Here is a 20,078-nt window from a genome sequence, read left to right on the forward strand (position 1 = left end):
GCCACTGCACCCCTGCCTGGGTGAAGGAGTGAGACTCCAAATCAAAAAAGAAAAAAAAAAGTATGGTGTACACTTTGGAAATTTCCTCACCTAAGGCCTCTCCTCAGAGAGGAGACTGCAGGAACTCTGCTTTTCAGAAGAGTATGACAACCTTCTAGCATTCTGCCATGCAGCTTCGTAATTCTGCAAATTTCTTGAAGATGAGCCAGCAGTGCTTTTCAGTCCCATTGGGTTCCCAATATTGGCACTCTAACCCCAGAAGGTTTCCAAAAGCTGTACCTGTTTCTCTGTCCTCAAATGGTAACCCTTTACACAAGCGGAGCTTAGATTTTGAGTCTCTTGTCCATATTCAGAATCAGCAAAAGTCTGGTCACTTCCTCAAGAGAAAAGAGGCTGCAGATGATCAGTTACCTCTCCAAAGGTTTCTCTGCTCTGGAGTCTTAGTCACTCTAGTACTTCACAGCTCTGGTGCCCTTAAACAAATTATTTTTATGTTTATTCTGGCTTTTTGAGCTGTTCCTAGCCATGATATCCATGTGTTCAATTTCTTCCCCGACAGAAGATTTCTTGCCCTGTTTTATTTTCTTTATATCCTACATCACTACCTGTCATTACATTACTTACTATGGTGTTTCATGTCTGCTTTTCCCTGCTGAAACATAACAGGAGAATGAGGGTTTTCCTGTGTCCCAGGGCCACTGCAGACTGAAGACTGTCTGACTCTGTCTGACAGTCAGTCCTTCCCCTTTCCATCCTGCCTCACTCACCAAGCCTGTTTTTGTTTTGTGAAGAATTCCAAACAGGCTTATTATTTTCTTACTATGAGAAAAAAAAGAGAAACATAATTCTACACGTATGTGTTCTTATAAAGAACCCTAATTCCCCCTTTTCATATTTCCTTACATCCTCCCCCATGAAAGAAATAACTTAGAATAAAAATACGATGGGATTCTCTCCTGCATGGTTCCCCCTCTTCAGCTGATTACTGAGGCCCTGGCGGTCATTGGGTCTGATATTACTGGTGACTACTATACCTCAGAAAAAAAGGGGAGGGCAGAATTTCCTCTCTATGCCCAGCTCCGTGTAGTAAGCAGACTCGGGATATGCCCTCTACAGCAGGCTGGAGACCTGTCTCTCTCCTAGGCTCTATTATCCTCCATTTCAATTATGCTGTGAAATGAGTCTGAGTCAGGCCACCGCTCACCATGCAGCTCATGGGCAAACACATTCAGAATCTATCTTGCCACAGGTGGTACAAAGGTTAAGATTTAAAAAGCAGAATATGAAGTCCCCACTCTGGTGGATAATCCAATAGACAGCAGCTGAGTGACCTTGAATTCAGTTCAATTCTGCCACTATCTACCTAGGGATAGCATCAGATTTACTTTGTTAAAGCAGCATACAAAATTCAGGGACAAATTACTCTATAAAAAAAGATACCTGCACATATATGTTTATCACAGCATTGTTCACAGTAGCAAGAATATGGAACCAACTGTGCTACCCATCAAAAGAGGACTGGATAAAAAAAATGTACATATACATGATGAAGTATTACACAGCCATAAAGAAGAACAAAATTATGAACTTCACAGCAAACTGAATGGACTTAGAGTCTATAATACTGAGTGATCCTTCACAGAAACAAAGAACTGAGTATCACATGTTCTCACTCATAAGCGAACCTTGAACAATTATTGTAATACTATAAGAAAAGGATTGGCAATAGCGAGAAACTGCTAGGAGCGGGGCGGGGAAGTGGGACTGGCAGTAGTGGAAATCTGCCTGGGGAAGGGGGACACACCTTATCAACAAGGGTACATGCATAATGAACATTTGTATACCTAACCCTGAACTGTACCCCATACTTTAAAATAAAAAAATTAAAAGAATTATAAAAAATTCAGGGAAACACTTTACCTAGGTTTACAGGTTTATTAACAAAGTATATTCCAAAAAATACACATAAACAGCCAGACAGAAGAGATGCACAGGTCGAGGTGTGGGAGAAGGGGCACAGAGCTTCCATGCCCTCTCCTGGTATGTCACTTTCAAAAACCTCCTGTTCAGCTAGCTGAAAGATCTCAGAGCTCAGTTCTTTGGGGTTTTATGTAAGCTCCTTACCATCACTGATCACTGGCATATCAGCTCCACCTTCAGCTCTTCCCTAATTGGATGTGGAGGCTGAAAGTTCCAATTGTCTAATCACAGGAGTTTCCCCCCTGGCAAACAGTCCCCATCCTCAGGCTATGTAGGGAAACTACCACCAGGCAACTCACTAGTACAAATGACACTCATCACTCCAGAGATTCCATGGATTTTAGGAGCTGTATGTTAGGAAACCGGAGGAGGACTAAACACGTATTTCACATGATTACACATTAACGTGTAATTAATTGCTCATTAATAAGGCAGATATTTGAGTCTTCCTCTGGCTCCTATTATTCTTCATCTTCAAGGAGAGAGAAAGGTTATTAACTAGAACCATCACTGCTGTGTAAGTGAAGAGTAGACTAGGGGATAGAAAAGAAGTTTCCAAAAATAATCCATAGATATTTTAACTGATACAAAGATGTTCTTAAAACCCATCAATTACAGAAGAAGCCTAGCTCATCTAGTAAGCACATTTATTTTGAAATAATAATTTGCTCTGTCAGAGATTAGCAATACATATAAAAGCAGCTACAAATCTTACAATCATATATTTTGATAGCTACATCTTGAAAACGTGTTATTTACCCAGAGTACAAAATCAGAAACTGTACCCAGAGTACCCAGAGTACAAAATGTACCCAGAGTACAAAATCTTGTAATATGCAGCTATCTAATACACTGTAATGACTAACTGCCCTGGTAAAAAAAAATAACAGTTTTCCTCACAGATCCCCCAGGGGATAGAATTAGAAAAATAAACAAATGTATAGGCTTGTAAATGCCACGAAGTCAGGCTTGTGCAGGTGAAGCAGACAGCTGTCACAGTGCTTTTGTATCTCACACTGCTACACTGGAGCTTTTACAAGAGCAAAGGCCTTTTGAAAAAGCAAAGTTTAAGTTCTTTGTTGTTTTGTTTTTCTTAATGTTCCTTAAGTAGAAATAAATACTTTTTTAGGATAAGTTATAGAGGATACAATAGCAAGAAGGCAGTCTGCAATCTAAGTAAAAGAGATTTGATTTTTCTTCCTTGATGTATCCAGCATTTGGTTATTTTACCTGACTCATCTGTTTTTACCTGGTTCTTTGGGATTTGGCATACAGTAAGAGCTGTCTGTCCACAGAGGGACCACCTCGTGTATTGAGCTGTGCTATGGCACATGACTCTACCTGCATCAGACCACACCACTAAGGGCCCACTGCATCCACTGAAATGTTCAAAGACTAGGAGGCAAATGCGCGCCCAGCAAGATGGGAGAGAGAAGAAGAGGGAGCTAAGACTGAGGGCTTGTGATTCCACCGGAGGTGCAAAGTTTACGAATGAATGACTCAACTGGAAACATCATGAAGACAACAGCAAGTTTCTGAGAATTTATGGAGCCAGTTTCTACACAAAACCTCTTATAGACAATCCCAGAGAATTACTTGGAAAAGGAAGGAAAGACCCACAGCCAGTAGAACACAGCTGTCTGGAGGATTCAATCAGACACTGGATTCACCATTGGTCACTTCAGAACAACTAAATAATGGTCAGGACAGGTAACAAGGAATATGAACCAACTATGCTTCATTCTACAGGTGCCAACACTTAAAGGTATAAGCTAGAAGCACAGAGCCAGTACCTGGAGAAATGGTATTTAAATTGTGGTTTGAAATATCTAAGAAAATATCTTTGTTTTGTTTTGAAGATTTAAAAACAAAAGAATTACTAAGAGTTTAGCAATAGTACATGAATAGAATTAGGTCTTAGAGCGAGTGTCAGCAAATAGAGTGGAAGGAAATGTATCTATCTCAAGCTCCAAACCACCTGGCAAAAGGAGGCAAAAATACTTCTAATTAAAAGAAGAATAAAATACAATACAAAAAACGGGGCACTTTTCATCAAATTATCAATGGAAGAAGCATTTACCATCAAGCACTGGTTCCTAAACTCAAGCTATCTAACTGGTCTGAGGCGTGAGACATCCAGAGTTCTGCTAAGGTACTTGATTATAAAAGAAAAGTAAGAATCTGAGGTTACCAAGAAGCACTGAGGACAGACAAGACTGACACCAAGCTCAAATCCTGGCAGTCAATACAGAAAGAAACTGAGGTACTGGTGAGGGCCTGGAAGCAGTGAGCATCAGTCAGTTCCAAGCTGCGCCTCTGGATGGAGAGGGAGAGGTTGCAGCAGAATGTCAGTGCTTCTCATGATCCTGAGATCCCTTTATACATCCTCCAAGCTAACAGGGGCTCATGTTGACCAGGAGACTCGATCCTGACTGTTGTCTCCAAGTTCTTTGGTATGAAATGGCCACCCAGGGGCTGCTGGCCTTGTCCACCAGAATCAGGGTACCACAAGTGAAGCACAAGTATAAACTGAGAAGGAGCAAGGCCACATGTGCTCTCACGTGACATTTCCAGAGACCACCACCAGTATCTGCTCACAATCCAGGAGCACAACATAAGTAATCAGTGGCTTGGGAAGACCCACCCATGTAAGAGTTGTATAGTGGACAGCAATGCAATGATAAAAAATGACTTCACAACCAATCCCAACTTAACCACCAGAGGAGAGAGACTCAGCTTCCTCTTATCTTCCTTTGGGAGCTCCAGAACAGGCACAAATAGGATTAGTGCCAAGTTACTCTCTTGTATCTGTGCTCCTTCTAAATCCTGGCACTTCCAAAGTGAAAATAATACAGAAGGACTTTCAATCACATCACTCAGTTTGAGCAGCTCACTCATCTAACATAATAAAGGATAAGAGTCAAGTGAGCAGAAGCAAATCTCTGTGGTTCAAGCAGTTTGGGTTATTTTTTAAATGTTTTCCCAGAAGCCTTAGCACAAAGAGCATCTTTCCCTTCCCCTGCCCAGTAACACAACTGGACAGAGCACAGAATGGCTGACAATCCAAAATAAAGGTCAGATCGAGAAGAGGAAGAACTGGAGGGGAGACTGAAGTACATGAAATAGTAGTTAAAGGGAACAAAGGTCGTACGTGAAAAAAACAGGCTTGAAGTAGCAGACCTTCCATCCATTCCCTTCTGAGTCGTGTAACAGGTATAAATATTACTTATTCAGAACATAAGCATAAAGTGTGGAGTAAAATGAAATCGAGTAACAGTCATGTGAATGTACCATTACCTGAGCATAAAAATGTACCCATTCCTTGGGTAGCAGAAGAGAGGGCTGAGGACATAACCAGTACGTAAAAACAATGTAAAGACATTAAAGAACCACAGGAAAAGATGATGACACGCTAGATGATCTACTGCTGAAATGTCAACCATGTGCCTGTACAAAATAGCCTCAAGCTTCCTATATGCAAGTCTTCCTTTTAAAATAACTATGATAATTGCTATCTGTTTAATAATATCTCATAACCGGCTGTGTAAAACATTAATGTGACCATCACACCAAAATATTCTGACAACAAAGCAAATATCAAAAGGCATTAATAGTCTGTTTAAAACTGCACTTGTACCCCTTAAGTTTATACAAATAAAACCAAAAAAGGGGGAGAAAAAACTGTTAAATAATTACATTTTGCCAAGCACAATGGCTCACACCTATTAAACACAGCACTTTGGGAGGTTGAGGCAGAAGGATCACATGAAGCTAGGAGTTCAAGGCCAGCCTTGGCAACCTGGTGGGACCCCCACCCATCTTTAAAAAAAATTAGCTGGGTACAGTCATGCACCTATTGTTCCAGTTATTCAGGAGGCTGAAGCGAAAGGATCCCTTGAGTCCAGGAGATTGAGGCTATAGTGAGCTATAATTGTATCACTGCACTTCAGCCTGGGAAATAGAGTAATCTATCTCTTAAAAAATAAAAAAGTCAATCAGTAAAACACTAATAATAACAATTTATTATTAGTGTTATGTATATAAACAATGTAAAGACATTAAAGTATGTAAAATTTACGTATGTAAAAACAATGTAAAGACATTAAAGAACCATGGGAACAGATGATGACACTCTAGATGATCTACTGCTGAAATGTCACCCATGTGGCTGTATAAAATAGCCTCAAGCTTCCTATATGCAGGTCTTCCTCTTAAAATAAATTTAATAATATATTATTATTTCCTAGGCTACAAACCTCTATAGCATATTACTGTACTGAATACTGGAGATAATTGTAACACAGTGGTGGGTATTTGTATACATAAACATATCTAAACAAGTCGGGGTGGTGACATGGTGGTGCCCTGTTTCTAAAAACATATATATGTATATATAAACATAGAAACGGTACATAAAATAATACATATTATAATCTTATGGGACCACTGTTGTATATGTGGACCACTGTTGACTGAAACATTGCTATGTGGCACATAATAAATAACTGCTATGTTTACCATTTATGACTAATTTAGGTTGTCTTTGCAAACCCTGACTGTCTTTTTTGGTCACATAAATGTTTGATTTCTAAAAACCGTCATGGTAAATGAATCAACTGCTGAGAAAATTAAGATCTTATAGGAAAAAAGTGAAAGCCATTAAAAATATTTTAGGTCATAAAAATAAACAATTAAAACAGCAGGATAAATTAAGGCAATATCAACAGCATTTCCCACTTAAATTATAGTGAGGACTATATTATTAATTTCCATTTCCCCTCACTTGCTTTTCAGAAACCTTTCAGAATCCCTTCTCAGGCACCCACTCCCAACCTCAGCAGTTTCAGCAATGGAGATAATGCCTGAAAATATATTTTGCATACAGATCATACACTCTGATAATTTTATACGCCAACCTGGCTAGGCTATAATACCCAGTTATTTAATCAAATACTAATTCAGGCATTGCTGTGAAGGTATTGTATAGACGTGGTTAACATCTACAGCCAGCCAACTTTAAGTAAGAAGATCACTCTTCATACCATATGTGGCCCCCATGCAATCTGCCAAAGCCTTAAGGGCAAAGCTTGAGATAGCCCAGAGAAGCAATTCTATCTCAAATCCATAGTATCAACCCTTATCTGTGTTTATAGCCTGGAAGATTGCTCTATGGATTTCAAACTTTCCACCCCTGTCATAGCATAAGACAATGTCTTGAAATAAATATATATATATATAATATAAAATATCCTTCGTGCTATTTCTTTGCAAACCCTGACTGATATACACAGAGAGAGTTTCCATGTACAGGTCTCTACTCCAGTTTTCCAGTCTTTTCTGATTTCATGATTCCTGGCTCTCTCAGCCCCACCTACACATACTTCAGCTCTTACCCTCCTCACAGAAACCATCAAATACAGTCTTGTGCCGCATAGCAATTTTTCAGTCAACAGTGGTCCCATAAGATTATAATAGCATATTTTTAATGTACCCTTTCTATGTTTATATATATATATATATATATATATGTTTTTAGAAACAGGGCACCACCATGCTACCACCCTGACTTGTTTAGATATGTTTACATATACAAATGCCCACCACTGTGTTACAATTGTCTTCAGTATTCAGTACAGTAGCATGCTATACAGGTTTGTAGCCTAGGAGCAATACCATATGGAATAGGTGTGAGTAAGTATGCTTGTTGATGTTCACCTACAGACAAATTTCTCAGAACGAATATTAGCATGACTATGTCGCTATTGGGAATGAGTTTTCCAAATTTTTGTTTCAACAGACTCTACACTTCTACTTTACTATTTCGATCCCTCAGGCCCTTCTTCTAATAACTAAAAAAATAACAGCAAGAAATATAACTGGCATAAACTAGGATGAAATTTCACATAATATACACTTGTATACACAGATCTCTGCATAAGGGAAACTTCAGATTGCAAAAAGAGTATCTACAATGTCAGAGCTCTTTAACCATGTTTTTAAGGTAAGATACATTTCAAAGTAGGACTTTTGTTCTAACATGAAATTCAGAAATTTGTCTATACAGTTATAACTTTAATTAGAAAATAAAAATTAAAAGAAAGGCACAATTTCATTTACAGAAATCAAATTATAATCCAATGTGTACATAACAGACTTATTTTTCAATGATGAACTATAAACTTTAGAGTGCTAAATGAATTGTCTAGTAAGATATTTCAACAATTTGATTTCGCTCAAAAAATGCTGAACTTTCAATTTAATTATGTTATTTAAAATTAGAACATTTCAATACTTAAGTAGTCAAGGTGAATCAAAATCAATTAACACAGCCTCATAAATGCATTAAATAGTACAAAAGAAGCATATTTTTAGCATTAAAAATAAAAGCCACACCCTCACCTCCCACATCAACCTGTAATCCATGTTTTCATCCAAGTCTTCAGGCATCCTCTTCTCTCCAGCAAAGGGTCCAAACTTTTCACCCTGAGTAGCAATAAATTTATTGGAAAAGGATTAATACAATAATCAAGTTACTACTACAATAAAACATTTTTTCTTCTGGAATCTTTTTCCTCCAAATCTTCACGCTAACAATTGAGATCCTTTTAAAATATTACCTAATTTGCCCAACACAAAATATTTACATATTTTAAATCCAACTTAGCCTGTTTTTAGCCTGAGACAATGAATCCACAACATAAGAGTCAACATGAAAGGGTTAAATTACTTCATTTTCAAATCCTGACATGGCAAAGAACATTGTACTTCAAATGTTTTAATCCTCTTCACAGCCCTGAGTAAGTGGTCTTGAAAAGAGCACTGAGTTTTGCCTGGTTTGAGAGACAAGCCCACCAGGCAGAAAATCACCTGTTTTCCATAAAAATCATAAAATCATCCCTATTATGAACAAGAAAGAAGTAGGTTTGCCATTCTCAGAGGAAGTCCATTCATAAATAAACTTAAATCCGCCTGCCAATCTTTCAAACACCCAAGGGGGCACATTTTAAACCAGAGTTTTGTGTAAGAAGTGTGTGCTTTGAAACCCACCTGCGCAAGAGTCCCCTGCATTGCTAGTTTCAGATACAGAATCCTGGGCTTTGTTCAAACCAGAATCTGGTAGTGGGGTGTCGGAGCTGCATTTTGACAAAATGCCCAGGTGAGAACCACTGGCATTGCCCCTGCATGTGTAACCCATGAGTGACTGTCTCTGAGGTCTCTTTTTTTCCTAAGGTGACCAGTGCAAGGACTGCAGAAACGGAGGGAGACGACCATGTTTGTCCAACCAACCTTTATGTAGACATGTGTGCAGAGAAGGTACAGAGTCACCCATACCTCAACCTACAAATGATTCTTGTTCAACAGAATCCTCCCCTTCACATGGGGGTGATGGAAGAAAAAACCAACAAAATCTCCAGAGGAACTTTTGATGAATACCGTTAAGGGGAAAAGATAACCACCAATGAATATTTCAAGGAGTATAAATTACTTAATGAACAACAAGAAAATTCAACTCCTGGGAATAGTAAAATTTTAAAGCTATTACAAATAGCTAACCCAGACTTCTCATTTTACAGATGAAGAAAAAGGTCCTGAGAAGTCATAAATAATGGCAGAGCCAGGAATACCATTTCTCTAATGTTAACGTAGGAGCAGAAAATATCCATAGAGATTCCTCAAGTCAAGACTGTAACCGTAGGTAACTTAAACACTGAGTAGCAAAGAAACAGGGAGACTGCTGACTACTTACACCAACACAAGAGATATTAATACAAAGCTTAGAGAGCACATTTAGAAGCTGGAAGCCCGCTCTGCCCTACAATCCTTTCATGCCTCATGAGCCACTTCATGCCAATAGGCACTCAACATCACATCTCGTGCAGACCCAACAGCCCCAAAGATGATTTCTTTAGTATGTAATTACTTCTCTCCTCAAGACAGAACCAAGCCAGTATTTGATGGCAGGTAAGAAAAGCTCCACAAGAAATGAAAGAACAGGGGAGTAGAATGAATACTGAACTACTATGTGCCACACTCCAAATAATCCTATGTGGGAGTCTCACTACTCAACAACTAAGAAAATAGAATTTCAAAGAGTTTATATTTAATCTCTTGCTTGATTAAGGTCAACCAGTCAGCAATTACCAGAGATAGGATTAGGAAGCAAGGGTTTACTCTGGAGAGCTCAGGCTATGTCTACTCTATCAGGCCACCCTCAAAACCTGACAGATGGCTGCATAGCCTGCTACTGTGGCCACCTGGTGCCACCTTGCTCAGCTGTCCACTGACCACAGTTTAGCAATGGCCTGAGCTATGCCTTACTCAGCATAGACACTCAATATGTAGACTATCAAACTGAAGAAACTGAGTTAACTTTTGTAAAAGTCAAACTAGAAAACAGATCAAAAAGTAAGGTATGTTTTTTTTTAATAAATTTGAGAATTTGATATTAATGTATGTGGTTCAACTTACAGTTCACTGTCATATATTTTGCCTTTATCAACCATTGCAGAAGATAAAAATAATCTGAGTACACTTTCCAATTCAAATGATCTACCCAAGTCAGTCAGTTTCTCCATGCAGTACAAATTTGGAGAAAAACAAATGAATCTATCAATTCAGTAGTGTACAAAGGACTGAGAAAGAAGGAATAAAAACCTACATAAATAATCCAGGATTGGGGGTGGGGGAGAACCTGCCTGGATGCCAGCCTAGTACAATTATTAAAGGACTTAAAGTTTTGAAAATTCAAACTAAGAACCAGAACACTAACGGTTAAGCTTCACCATGAATAGTGAAAAATTACTCTCTATAAGAAACTCAAGCCACCACATTATAATAAATAGTGGCTTTCAATTTTTTTCCTCAACTCTTAGTAAGAAATATCTTGAATCTCAACCTAGCACATTCACAAATACACACAGAAATACAAACATATACAGCTAAAATACTGTGCCTGGGCAACATAGAAAGACCTCATCTCTACAAAAAACATTTTAAAAATTAGCCGGACATGGTGGTGCATGTAGTCCCATCTACCTGGGAGGCTGAGACAGGAGGATCACTTGAGCCCAGGAGGTCAAGGCTGCAGTGAGTTATGATCACACCACTGTACTCCTTGAACAACTCCCTACTGACAAGGCAGTGGGGAATCCCCAGAAGCATGAAGCATAGTGCCCTAAGAAAAAATCTAGTTAAACAGCAACTTTTCAAGTAAGCTTAAGGGTTAAGCAATAAGAATCAAAATTTGTGATCATCAGCTTGTAGCCCACAAATCTGAACTTAAGAAACAGTTTGCTTAATTATCATTTGTGAACACTGTATAACATTATTAGAGAAGGTGTTTGCTGTTTGTCAACGGTATTAAAAAATACTGACATGAAACACCAATAGAGGAGAGGCAAATTTATAAGTATATTTAGCTCTCTGGCTTTGATGAAATTTCCTCAAAGTACTTTAGTGAGTGTATTAGAATAATTTGATCAAATAAATTCGAGTTTATGTTGCAAGATTATAAAAATATAAATAACTAGCTCTCAGTTTTCCATACTACTTGTGGTGAGAGACAATGTAGATATTAAAAACACAGTTTATATTTGGCTTTAGATGAAGATTTTATACTTACTAGATCCAGTTTCACTATAAAGCCTTCCCTAAAGATTTCAGCACGTTATCTAATCTTTCTCTAACTCTTCATTCATTGTTGTCTATCATACAACAGCACTTTCCTAAAATTGTAATTATAATTTCTGTTTTATTTGCAAGTCATTTCTTAAGGAGATTCTAACTTAAGCATAAGCCTCTTCTACCACAATGGGTTTCAAATGGGGCACACACCCCACATATATGTAATTATTTTCTCTTTTGTGGAATCATATGAACTTGCCAATTTTGATGATTTTAGACCTACAAAATGAACATTTTTCATATGATTCATCATAATAAATTACATGCATGTGCATTAGTATATTCAACACCTAAGGGAGGGTAGTAGGAAAGAAACTAACATATTTCAAACAATCGTCTTGAAAACTTCAGAAGTTTCTGACTGACTTCCTGCCATAATTAGTTTTACTTTTTGTAATAAAGCTGCTGAAGATCTCACACTAAGCATCTGGAAAACTGTCAGCTCTTCCAATTCCTTGATGTTCATGTGTGCCTACATTATTGATATTATCTTCAACTCGGGATTTATTTTCAAGAAGTTTCCTAGAATTCTTCACTTTTATTTCCAGTGTTACCATCTCAAATGTTTACAAGTTAGGCAGTAAGACAAGACAACATTAGACACCCAACATATATATAAATGAAAAGTAGAGAGGGGCCAGGAGGTGTGCAGTTGAATGCTGCTATATCACTATGCGGATCCAAAGTTGCCAGACACATGTGATCATTTTAGAGAAGCTGATAACTCAAATTTGCATGTGAAATCAAATCTTTTCTATATTGGTAAGGAATTCCACATTTTCAAAACCCTGTAAAGTCATATAAAATGTGACTTCAAGGTAAATTCCACCTGTCACAACAAACTGAATCAAACTCATTTCTCAAACTAATCTAATGTCCAGCCTACCATATGGCACTTATTTGTTTTTATTCAAACTGTTTCTAAACAAAGCAGGTAATTAATTTATTCAAACTGCTACTCACTAGACAATAACTTTTAATAAGCAACAACAAAAAAAATGACTGCAAAAATGTGGGCCATTTTCTCTCATTATATCTAATATTATTAGTAAGAAGTTGAAAACCAACATCTTTCTTAGAATTGTGGGAAAAGCACTAGCTGGGGCTTTGAGAGACTTGGATCCTAAGTCCAGCTTTACTGTTAAATAGCTGTGACACATTATGATGGTACAAACCTTTTAAGTCTCAGTTTTCTCATCTATAAAACTTAAGGAATTGGATTTGTTGATTCTAAGATTACCTCCAGCTTTAAGTTCCATGAAAGAGAGCTTCCACAGGCCAAACTTACTTTGAAAATCAAAGAAAATGAGAGTATAATTGATTGAAACACATTATCAAATTCATACATCCATAATGACTGCCAGAGAGGGAAAGAAAAAGGAAATTTTAAAAAAAAACACCTGATTTGCCATCATCAGAGGATAGTAACTTATTATTAAAATTAGTAAAGGAAAAGAATTAAGTATTTTGTCCTGCCTTTTCAAGAGTAGCTGTAGTTCAGAATAACCAGACAGCAGCAATTGGTGATGACAAGCTCTTCTTTACAAGGGAATGCTTACTTATAAATAAAGGGGGAATGTTTGAGATAGCAAATCACCATTTTGAAATCTCTAATAATATAACCGATTTCAGGCAAGGATTCTCCATGGATGCTAAAACCATTAACCCCAAGGTTGATGGTGAAAAAGATATCCACACAGTATCAGTTCACAGATTACTTGCCAAGCACAAGGAAAAACAATACCTTTACAAAAGAAAAGTTACCTTCACTCAATGTTGGCATCACTAACAGTGGAAAAGTCAGACATCATATGCCCCTTACTATGAGGTTGTACAGAGTAAACCTGCATCACTCCATGATGTATCCTTGCCAAAAATATTTACACCTAACTTCCAAATTACAGAAAATACCCAAAATAGAGAAACAAGTTAAATAAAGCCCTGGGAAAACAATCAGATAAATCCATATGTAAGATACTCTACAAACAGCTGGCCTGCTCTCTTCAGAGAGCCATTGTTATTAAAATTGGGGAGCAGGGGGAGGGATTAAAAGAGAGATTTCACAGACATGACTAAATGTAATATGTGGCCCTTGATTGGATCCTGGTTCAAAAATAAACAGCTATAAAAATATCGTGGAGGAAAATGGAGTAATTTAAATATGGGTTGGTATTAGAGGACATTAGGAAATTACTGTTGCTTGTAATGAGATAGTTATTTAGAAGGATGCTCTTATGCTGAAGTATTGGGGGTGAGTTGTCAAAATGTCTGTAATTTACTTTGAAATGGTTCAGCAAATAAAAAATATGCATACAAATGAAATAAATTATATTAAAGTGAATCAGTCTGCAGTTGAATCCTTTATATTTGAAATAATAATTTTTCACAGAAGGAGTCTAGAGTTCCCACTTTGAACATAATTATGTTTCAGTGTTAAACGGCTGTGCATGTGTGTGCCCTTGCAATTGCCTAATGCCTTCAACAATGGATTAAATACATTTCTTAAAAGTTCAATATGAAAATATCCAATCTTCCTTCCCTACTGTGAATACTGGGGCAAACTAACTGCCTCCCTGTACCCACTGTCCTTTGTCCTAGAAGACTGACTTTGTTAAGGGTATTGATGCACCCAGGTAAAATACTATATTACCTAGAAGAGAGGAGAGCTAATGACCTTCAAGCAGAAAACATTGTATGGAACTACCACAAAAGTTCCTAAATGAAGTTGAGTCAACTGAAAAGTATATCCAATGCCTTGGTTACTTCTTTTTTCTCCCCACCTGGAATATGAATATGATAGCTGGACCTCAGGAAGCCACACTGAAGTCAAGAGAATTGCAAAGACTTCCACCCTGAAATTCTGAGTCATTGACTTGATGGTAACAAATGTCCACCTGCCAGCTTATAATAGGGACAACATAAACTCCAAGGTTTAGATTACTACTACAGTTGTCTCTATTACCCTCAGTTGACACAGCAGAGGTCAGGGGAGAGAAGAGCAACAGTGCCCAATAACAGAATTTTTTTTTTTAATTTTTAATTTTAAAGACGTGGGGTACAACTCAGGGTTAAATATACAAATGTTCATTATGCAGGTACCCTTGTTGATGAGGTGTGCCCCCTCCCCTGGCAGAATCCCACTACTGCCAATAACAGAATTCTGTTTTGTTCTGTTTTTATTTTTGTTTTGAGTTGGAGTCTTACTCTGTTGCCCAGACTGGAGTGCAGCGGCACGCTCACGGCCACTGCAGCCTCGACCTGCTGGGCTCTGGCAATCCTTCTACCTCAGCCTTCCAAGTAGCTGTAACTGCAGGCGCACACTACCACACCCGGCTAGTCTCGCCAAGTTGCCCAGGCAGGTCTCGAACCCATGGGCTCAGGCAATCCACTGGCCTCGGCCTCCCAAAGTGCTGGGATTACAGGCTGAGCCACTGAGTCCAGCCACAGAATTCTTTTTAATGAAATGTTTCACTTATGAAATAATGGGAAATGCAGGAAAGTTGTGAAGAAGAAAGGATTGTGGGTAAATGGTGACTCCAGTCGGGGTGACAGAGTGAGACTCCAACTCAAAAAAAAAAAAAAAAAAAAAAAGGACATTTTTTGAAGATTAAAATAAATCTGCTCCTGTAGATTAAATGGCCTCACTCGTTTCCAAGCTAGAATGATGACAAAGAAGTCTAGGCATGTTCCAGTAAAATTCCTGAACTTGAATCTTACATGCTTCCAAGCATAAACAAAAGGTTACCTGTAAAGTATAAAAAGTCAGAATGGCATCAAACTTCAGATCTCCAACTGGAACCTGCAAAATGGTGAGAAAATATCTACAGACCACAAGGAAAAACTTACGACTTGAGAATCACCTACCTAGTCAAGAAATCATTTACAGTCAGCTAGAAAAAGAGCTACTTGATGATATACACAGATTTAGAGAGAATATTACCACATGATCTAATGAGAAAAAGAGCCACAAAAAGTCTATGGAAGAAGATGCATTACTGGTGCATATAGACACACAATTAACATGTAACAATAAACTGGGTACGTGGAATATATAAGCGAAATAACAACTCTTGAAACAACAAGGACAAACTTTTAAAAGAAATTCTATCAAGTAACATACCAGTAACCGAAACTTAGAGGAGCTGTTAGGGAAGGTAGGCAAGAAGGTGAAAGCATTCTAAAAGCTACGTGGGGAGAGAGGGGCAGGAAGAAAGGAAAAGAGGAAAGTCATAGGGAAATGTAATATCTTGTGGGAAAAATTATGTGTTTTTGTGAAAGGAAAGGTTGAACTCTAGCTAGCAAATAATAAAATCATGTACAACTGACTGTGAAAGAGAGGAGGAATTAAAAAAATCATTAAAGAAAAAGAAGAGTAGAACTAACCAAGTAACAAAAAGGAAGAAAGGAAAAAACAGAGACGTGAACACTACATTATAAAATATAATCTAGCTGCAATATGATTTTTAAAAAGGTAACACAAAATGATTAGAAATAAAATGGGCGGATGAACAAAAGCAGGAGGCCAGGCATGGTGGCTGATGATTATAATCCCAACACTTGGGGAGGCTGAGGCGAGAGGGCTGCTTGAGCCCAGGGGTTCAGAACCAGCCTAGGCAATATGACGAGACCTTGTTTCAACAGAAAAAATTAGCCAGGTGTGGTAGCGTGAGCCTGTAGTTCAGATGCTTTGGAGGCTTAGGCGGAAAGATCGCCTGAGCCCAGGAGGTTGAGGCTGTGGTAAGCCATAATTGTGCCACTGCACTCCTGCCTGGGCAACAGAGTGAGACACCAGCTCAAATAAGTAAATAAATAAATAAATAAATAAAAAGAAAGAAAAGAAGGGCAACTGTGTCAATATCAAATAAGGTTAAATTAATGGCTGAATGCACTAAACAGATTAAAGAACATTAAATGATGATACAACTGAATTTATGAAAAAGATATAGTAGTGAGAAACTGCAGTACAGTATTAGAAATACAAGAGAACTAGAGACTTTAAAATATTTCTTTCAAATCTGGGCAGGATAATTAAATAATTAAAAAATAAGAATATAAAGAAAATTGCATTTAATTTAAAAACTGTATTTAAAAGTTCAGTTTCTACCAAGAAGAAAATGAAAAAAAGTATCACTCCTATCCTACCAATGAGAAAGTCTGATAAACTACAAAATCCGAACTTTTCTTGAGAAGAGCACTGGCTTACCTGTGGTAAGTCACAGAAGAAAAAGCTGCCAGCCACCATCCAAAATGAACTAACATGTTCACAACTTGCTAAAGGAAGAATATGAGACAACGTGAAGGTGGAGAACTACTGTAAGATGGGCAGGCACACACTTTTCCAAGAACCTCCCCATATGAGAGAGGTTGGGGAACAGACAGGAGAACAGAGAGAGACTTCCTCAGTGGTGAAGGCATGCAGGTGGGAGCAGCAGCTGCTAAAAGAATGGCCTGACAACCTACACCTTCTGTCCTGATCCTCTTTTCATATCAGCAGAAAGCCTTTAGCCACTGCAAGAAAAGCAGCAAACCATGTTACTCCAGGACACAGGTAGAAAACCACTGCTGCTGAAACAACGGTAGAAAACAGCACAGGCTCAGCCACTTCAGTCATAACCATCAAAGGACTCCTACCACTAGAGAAGGAACAGGAAATGCTCTCACACAAAAGACCTACCACTGACACAAGGCAAATGTCTGGCTCTGTGGGGAAGAGGAGCAGGAATACTGAGAAAGCCCTAGGGTCCAGGCAGATAAAGCTTATGCAAGAGTGAGTCTGGCCGGGCTTGGTGGCTCAGCCTATAATCCCACGCCTTTGGGAGGCTGAGGTGAGTGGATTGCCTGAGCCTGCGGGTTCGATACCCGCCTGGGCAACTTGGCGAGACCTCATCTCTACAATAAATCAAAAAATCAGCCGGGCATGGTAGCGCGTGCCTGTAATTCCGGCAACTCAGAAGGCTGAGGCGGAAGGATCGCCAGAGCCCAGCAGGTCGAGGTTGCAGTGGCTGGGAGCAGCCACTGCCTCCAGTCTGGGAGACAGAGTGAGACTCCAACTCAAAAAAAAAGAGTGAGTCTGGAACAAGACAATGGAGAACCCTCCCTCGGTGTCCCTTCACTATCAGCCTACAAAGTACCCAAAAACAACACAGAGAAGTCTACTGCTGGGAGAAGAACAAGAGCATGATGGATGGACAAACAAAAGCTGAGAAAATTCACTGCCAGCAGATCAGTGACACAAGAAATGTTAAATGAAGTTCTTCAGCATTCAGAGCACATATGATACCCAGACAGAAACTTAGTTGAAAACAAAGAAACGAAGAGCTCCAGAAATGGTGAAAAACTAAAGGTAAATAACAAAAACAACCTGACTTTGCTCTAAAAAATAATTGACAGTCTAATAGAAGACAGTAAAAAGGGACTCTGAGGTCTACAACACATACAGCGTATACATATGCCCAAAATGGCCTAAAAGATGAGAAGGAGGAACTGCAGCATACAATTGTATCTCACTGCCTCTTTGACATATCCCCTTGTCGGCTAACAGACATCTCAGAAACAGCAAACCTTAAACTGAACTCCTGACCTACCCAGGTCTGCTCCACCCACAATCTCACATCTCAGATGTTGGCTGCTAAACCAATCCTTCCAATTCCTCAGGCTAAACTCGTGGAATCATCCTTAATCCTCCCAATTCTTTCACACTCCACATCCAATACCCTAAGCATATTCTATTATCTCTACCATCAAAATGCACCACCAAAACCACCACCCTCTGGGTCTAAACTACCATCATCTCCCACATGCATTACCAGAAAGAATCCTAACAAGTCTCCCAGTTTATACACTTTCCCCGTGGCACAGCAGCCAGCGTAATCCTTGACAAACACGTCACTCCTTTGCTCAAAACCCTGCAGTGCCTCTCCTTTTCACTCAGAATAAACGCCAAAGTCTTTACAATGGCCAAAAAGGCGCTAAGCGCGTGGTACTTCTCCTAACACCCTTCCTCCTCTAACTCTGCCCTCCTCCCCTTGAACTTGCCCCCACGCACACCCACTCCAGCCCAGCCACATTGGCCTCCTCGCTTCTAAAAGGTGACCGGCAATCTGCACCCCATCTTAAGACCTTTCTGTAGTCGCCCTTTCCACCTTTCCAAGAACGCTTTTCTCCTAGAAACATGTTTGGCTAATGTCCTACCATCCCTCAAATCATTGCCCAAATCTCCCCTGCTTAGTGAGGATTCACTGGGCCACCCAACTTTTGTAATGTCCTTCTACACATACCTGCATACCTACTCTGCCAACTCAATCACACCCAGTTCTTCTTTTTCCTTCTTTTATAGCACTTATCATATAAAATTTACCTAATAAATTTGCAGTTATCGTGTGCCTCCCCTCACTAAAATGCAAGCTTCACAAGTACCAGAATATCTATTTTCTTCACTGTTGTACCCAAAAGTAGCAAGTACAAGTCTTAGCATACAATGTGATAAAGATTTGTTGAATGAATGTGTAAAACCAGACCGGAATAAATGAAAATTATGGCATATCCATAGCATAGAATATATTCAGTCATTAAAAATAACAGAGCCAAAGACTTAGAGGAATTAGATGATGAAGTAAATTTGCTCTCTTTTTACTTTTGTAAAATCATTTTTTTTAAGTATATGTATGTGTTTATGTATTTGTGAATACAGCATTTTATGAGGCTAGAGAAAGAAACTTTTTAAAGAAAAAGTGTATGGAATGACTTAAGTTCAAATTCTGATTAATGCACTTATCATTGATCTAGCCTTCCTCAACATCTGCTCCCTCACTTATAAGACAGTGATACACTAATGGCCACCTTGCAGGTGTATTGCAGGGATTAACTGCACACCATATAAGCATCCTGTGACTGCTGTCTCTGTCACTCACCCTTCTTCCACTAGAAAGTAGCACAGTACCTAACAATGCCATTGCTCAATAAATATTTGTGGAATTAATTGTATCTGCTATCATCACTATATATATATGTATGTATATATATGTTATATATAAGTTTTGGAGAAAATATCAGTTTAAGCTGATTAGTTACATGTATTTTTTAATGTGAAATAACACCCAGAAATACAAAGTTGTACTGAGTCACTGGGGAGAAGCACGAATGTGTGAACATAGAAAACAGATAGCAGAGACGGCAGGTTTCATGAGGATTATTTCTCCTCTGATTATGTTTCCAGATTAGTTATCATCAGCCACCAGGAAATGTAGGCAAACACACTGACAGAAATTTAGCCCTAGTGTACAAATCCACTGTTTCTTTAGGAAAGTCACCTTCTAAGCTGATCAACACTCTAACTTATTCCACAAAATCTAGCCTTGTATTAACATTTAGGCATGTGATTTTTCTTCTGCATGCTTTTACTAACTTTTCTTTTT

At 38.6% G+C, this 20,078-nt stretch overlaps 1 protein-coding gene across 1 annotated transcript in view; it reads right to left on the reverse strand.

Annotated features, from left to right (window-relative positions):
- Positions 1–9,252, reverse strand: part of PRDM5 (PR/SET domain 5) — a gene marked incomplete at its 3' end in the record, with an annotated part of 194,276 nt that extends 185,024 nt beyond the window's left edge. The window contains exons 1-2 of the mRNA XM_021706015.1: positions 9,088–9,252; positions 8,380–8,463 (exon numbers count right to left, since the gene is read on the reverse strand). Of these exons, the coding sequence (XP_021561690.1) occupies positions 8,380–8,463; positions 9,088–9,252 (249 nt within the window). The remainder of the gene's footprint in view (positions 1–8,379; positions 8,464–9,087) is intronic.
- Between the last annotated feature and the right edge of the window lie 10,826 nt (positions 9,253–20,078).

The sequence above is a fragment of the Carlito syrichta genome, unplaced genomic scaffold (genome assembly GCF_000164805.1).
Source record: "Carlito syrichta isolate Samal-C Ts95f unplaced genomic scaffold, Tarsius_syrichta-2.0.1 Scaffold314879, whole genome shotgun sequence".
Classification (NCBI taxonomy): domain Eukaryota; kingdom Metazoa; phylum Chordata; class Mammalia; order Primates; family Tarsiidae; genus Carlito; species Carlito syrichta.